The sequence below is a fragment of the Seriola lalandi genome, unplaced genomic scaffold, assembly GCF_002814215.2.
Source record: "Seriola lalandi dorsalis isolate HSWRI2012SDOR001 ecotype SW California unplaced genomic scaffold, Sedor1 jcf7180002054425, whole genome shotgun sequence".
Classification (NCBI taxonomy): Eukaryota; Metazoa; Chordata; class Actinopteri; order Carangiformes; family Carangidae; genus Seriola; species Seriola lalandi.
In genome coordinates, this window is record NW_019524978.1 from 1,712,749 (window position 1) to 1,718,270 (window position 5,522).

General features: G+C 44.7%; 1 protein-coding gene across 1 annotated transcript; it reads left to right on the forward strand.

The window, feature by feature from the left end:
• The first annotated feature begins 522 nt into the window (after positions 1-522).
• tmem74 (transmembrane protein 74) lies at positions 523-5,309 on the forward strand. The gene is made up of 2 exons (XM_023410431.2): positions 523-624; positions 1,326-5,309. The coding sequence occupies exon 2, from the start codon at positions 1,393-1,395 to the stop codon at positions 2,236-2,238; it is 846 nt and encodes a 281-aa protein (XP_023266199.1). The 5' UTR covers positions 523-624; positions 1,326-1,392; the 3' UTR covers positions 2,239-5,309.
• Positions 5,310-5,522: the final 213 nt, after the last annotated feature.

Below are 5,522 nucleotides of genomic sequence, written 5' to 3' on the forward strand. Positions count from 1 at the left end.
GTCTAGCCAATCTATTATAGTGACATCAGTATAATATAAGTCTTGTATGATGCCTATAGGTATTTTAAATACACATGTGTAGTCTTCAGTATTGACTTTATAGCAACTTTATGGCACTTGAGCTCCTGTAAATTCTCCTTTATGCCTTGGTATTCAGTTCTTATCTCTCTCTTGGTCTCCACTGGAGCTTTATTCTTCTTCACTGACATTTCACTGGCATCGGATTCTCCTCAGATGCTTCCTACGGGAAGGGCATTGTCAGTAAAAATGTGATTGTCAGGTCCCAGGGTTCCCCTCAGCCTTTCACATCCTCATTCCATGCATGTTGACTGACTGCTAGTGATCTCAATCGGCTCACAGATAGCGGTGCTCCTTTCAGCGCGGGCAGCTGAGGCTGTGCGTGTGTGTGTGTGTGTGTGTGTGTGTGTGTGTGTGTGTGTGTGTGTGTGTGTGTGTGGGGGTGGGAGGGACTAACGGAGTGCTCCCCTCAGCGCAGCCTGCCGCCACAGCATCGAGCACGGAGCGAACACAGCCGTGGCTATTCAAAGCATATTCCCTGATAAAGCTTTTTTTATGTGGACTCGTATGAAGAAGAGAAGGCAGTTGGGATGCTGAGATAGCGCGGTAAGTTGATTTCTTCTTATCTGAGCAGTCTGAGGAGGTTTCTCTTAGAGATCCGATGAAAAAAAAAAAAAAATAAGACCGGGATTGGGGATGATTGGTCCACCCTTATGCAGAAGAGCATCTCACTCATCTTCTGCAGGATTCAAATAAAGTGTGCAGGAGTATCCCCACACATATTTTCGGAAGTATTTTTAATGTGCAAGGCAGATGATTATTTTCTCGGAAGTAGATTAACTAGGCTATAGCTGTGTTCATGTTTTACATTTTTACATCTGATTTAGTTCGAGCCCATTCAATGTAGCCTTTCTATTCCATAGGCAGAGTCCATTTTAAAACAGAATTAGAACAGACTTTGGCTTAATCTCGGTTTATACGTGGATTGTTTTCCTAATTGGATACAGAGGTATTTGGCTAATCACAACTGCTATAAGCGCCTTTCAAGAAGGGTCCACGGATTTCCCTGAGACGATCTTATCAACTTTTAAGTGGTGCTGATTTCAGTATAACAATAAAGATGGGCTACGTGCACCGTTCCGTATTACGCAAACGTTTTTCCGCATTATATATATATATATATATATATATATATATATATATATATATATATATAACTGTATGTAGATATAATGTTTCAGGGCTTTGTAGTGAGGGTAATCTAATTAAGATGCACCATTTAACTCAGAGCTGTGTCCTCTTATTAGGGATGCTGCGGGGTAAAAAAATCGTGGGAGGAAGGCTCAGCGTGAACCAGCGGGTGGTGATAAGCGAATGGCTTCTCCGGAGTTGCTTCCAGCAGATGAGGGAGGCAAACAGTCTGACACTCCCGACGTCCTTGACCGAGTTTGCAGCGCGCTGCATGTCCGCAAGTCGGGCGGATCAACAGGAGGAGCGCTCCCGGGGGAGGCTGGCTGTAACCCGGCCCGCAGCTGCCATGGCCGGTGTCTTTCAGCACCAAGGACGGCGCCGCGCAAGGGGGGCGCGGAGCTTAAACTTGGTCACCTCGGCGAGGAGAAAGTCCGAGTTTGTTGCGACGAGGAATTAGAGACATCTTTCACCTACATCGATGAGAATGTTAACCTGCGACTGGCCAGCCCCGACACCAGTTGTAGAAGTGCTCTCAGACCCGTGCGCAACGGCGAGCCTTGCTCCGAGACGTTACCGGAGCTTTCCTTCATGTCCGAGGATGATCTCTCCTTCGGGGAGGGCTCTGGAAGTTCTATAGACTACGGCTTTATCAGTGCGGTCACGTTCTTGGTGACTGGGATCTCCTTGGTGATCATCTCCTACGCAGTGCCTCGGGATGTGGTGGTGGACCGTGACAGCGTGTCAGCGAGGGAGATGGAGAAGCTGGAGATGGAGAGCGCCCGGATAGGTGCCCACCTGGATCGGTGCGTCATAGCGGGACTGTGCCTGCTCACGCTGGGTGGCGTGGTGCTCTCCACGCTGCTGATGATCTCCATGTGGAAGGGGGAAATGTACAGGAGAAAGGTCATTGCTTATTCCAAGCGCTCCGCCAAACTGTACGGCTCTATCAGCCTGAAAACTAGATCCAGCCCCAGCCACTCATCAGTTCACTTGTCCCTGGAGGAGGAAATGGAGGAAACTTTGACTTAAAATGCTGCTTTGCATATAAAACTTTTGTGTATAACCAAGGAATTAATGCCATTCACACACATTCTCTAACATAGCCTAAAACTGTATCATACATTCAAAATGTAAGTCTGCAACATTTGTGTCCTGTAGAAATAGATCAAATGTATCATGTATCCACAGGCAGGCAGAATCGACGAGAAAAGCACTCTGATGAAAGTGAGCAATAGCAAGAAAAACACCAGGTGGTGTCAAATTGTTCTCAAATGATTCAAAATGGCACCACACCATAAAAGTGAGCTTTGTGTCACAAACACTGGTTCATGGTTTTTTTTTTTTTGTACACAGGACACAGTGTCTGAAAGCCCTCCATTTATTATTGAGGCTATTCATATTTAATGTGAATGTTTCCAACAGCAAAATTGTGCAGAGACACATTTCAGGAAGTAAGGCAAATGTGTGTCCCCAGGGCAGGAGAGTGGGAGTAAGGAGGGATTTATAGCTGTCTCTGTCCACTGTGATGTGGGAGAATCAGCTCACTGGTCCACATGGTAATATCCAGTGACAGTCCCTCTCTGGTGCAGTGCTGAGGTAAGCCAGTAAGCCTGGCATCGTGCATCTGAGCCAAAGCTCCACGTCGGTTTGATTGTACTGAACAATTTGACTGCATTCGACAGTGCTGACATGCACTGTGCACCCTCCTCGGCTCTCTGTTGATCCTCTCTGCTCCTCTTCCCCTTCATCCTCCCTAGTCCTCTCTGCCTCAGGAGACTTTTTTTTCCTCCTGCACAGCCTATTGCTCTCTTCAGCCTATGAACACTACATAAGTGTGTGGGAAGGGTCTTGGACGACCACAGCCAAGTGCCTGTGACATTTCAAGGTTGATCTGCCTTTCCTTACCTGTCTCTTTTCCCTTCTCTCTCTCTCTCTCTCTCTCTCTCTACGTGAGGATGGACTTAGGAACACCTAATCACACATGAAAGAGTTGCCCTACTTCCAAAACCTTAAGCCATCACTACTTCAAAGCGCAAATTACCTCTCCAAAGTGAGATATCATTCTTTTTAAAAGGTCATATTTGATGTTATCATGATGATTTGCTGACTAAAAAAATTACAGGTGACACAAAGAGCTTAAGAAAAGAGGTTTATCATGTGCAAACTTGTTAAAAATGTTAATGCCCCATTGATCAGATAACTCAGAGACCAACTTTCTTATGTTGGTTGAGGAAGATTTTAGTTTCTGTCTAAACTAAGTCCGTGTAAGAGCAACATCTTGGGTTATTATTGCAGCTTGAAAAGACCCGCAGAGAAGGATAAAGGATGCCACGCAATTCTCATGAAAAACAAAGTCACTTTTTCATGTAGGCTACCCTGTAAGGCTCATAAATCATGCATGAACCACTAGAATTCCGGTGTATTTGCATATATCCACTTACACACAGCCGAACACTGCATTCTGCAAGACACGTGCGAATGATTCTTATGCAGTGTCAGTCTGTTACCTTGGTTTCTTGTCCTTTCATTTCCCAGGGCTGTGTGACCCTATTTCAAAGCTTACATTCAAAACGACATGAGTCAGCCTGTCTTAATGAGATGCGTAGGCTGATTACTCTATGGTAAACAGCTCCAGGCCACACCGTTGCTGCGCTTTCATTCAGTTGCATTGCCTCTGTGTGTGTACTGTCACTGCATGTACATGTAGTGAGTGGCAGTCAGTCAGTGCACAGACAGATGGGCCAGGGTGTTTCAAGTGAAAAGACCGGATCGCTGGAGTCTGATAAGGTACTCATTCAAAAATCATTTGCTGCAGCAATGAACTAATGCACGTCTGAGTCACTACAGCTTTTCATTTTATCTGCTCTTGACCACAGAGCTGACAGGCATGTGTACATCCCTGAAAAAACAACCATTATATTTCGAAATGGCAGTAAAATGCCAAATGAAGAGATTTCCAGGAAGGGTAATAAAAATTAATGATCCAAATGAGGCTATGTTGTGCTGTTCTCTTCACAGAAGCTGTAAATCCACAACCAGTATTACAGATGTGAAAGCCATATTTCATTTAGCGAGCTCTCCTGGTGTTGTTGGCTGTGGAAACATGGTGCGACGCCCAAGTTCATTTCTTCCCACTTCCTCTTTCTTTCCCTCTAACCAATATACTCATGTAAAATTAAACTCCAGGGCAACCAACAACAATAGCGCCAATGCCAAAAATTATGAATGATAATATTGAGCAGTAAATTCAAACTTCAGCAATGCAGTGGCTACATTACACATGCAGTCCGTCAGTGCTTTGCCTTCATTGTCAAAGTCATATTCAGAGGTGGCATCATCTATGAGAATGTCAGTCTTGCAATACACAGAGGAGGATCATGAATGCCGGAGGGAAGCCATTAACATTGCAGACTTCAAACAGACTCATCTGCAGCATGTAATGTACTACTACACTGTAGGTTTTTAGACATATACAATTCCTCCCCCTCTCCTTCTCCTGTTCCTTCTTTATCCTCCCCCCTTCTTCTTTCTGTCCTCCTCCATGGTTGGCACCGTGCCTCATAGCCAACACCAGGCTTCCCCTCATACAGCCAACTAAACGTGTTTTGGGGATTTAATCAGGGATTTGCTTGAAGCGACAGCATTTTACACGCCAAGCTCAAGTGTATTTCCAGAGGTTTCATGCATAAGCTCTTTATCCTTGAGCAGTGCACAGTTAAATCACCCCTTATTGATATTTGGTTGGCTGCTCCGTAAGTCGATCCCTTCAGGTAAGGCCTAGGAGCAGCTGAGCTGCTGCCATCAGCTAATTTCCCAAAGGTGTTATTACACTCCCCAACTTGTCAATGCTAATACTCCATGTGTGTGCGTGAGTATGTGTATATTCACATGTCTTTGCTCAGGTGTTGTGTATCACCTTAGATTAAAAAGCTACTGACCTAAAAATTCCTTTTCAAACTGTTTGTGTGGAGAGATTTCATGTCCAACGATGGTCTAAATAAGACTTTCCACCCTGGGAAGAGTAGTGGTCTCTGGAAAATGCAACCAGACAGAGCAAGAGGGGAACAAATGAGAAAATACTATATATGGAGTGGATTTAAAGGAAGTGTTCAACATTACACATTATGTAATTATGTACTTTTTTGACAAGAGTTAGACCAAAAGATTGACACTCCCATTCCTGTATGCTGAATGTGAAGCTACAGCCATCATCTTAGGTTAGATTAGCTTAACTCAAAGACCAACAACAGCTAGCCTAGGTCTGTGCGACAGTAACAAAATCCACCTGCCGGTACCTCTAAAGCTGAGGAATC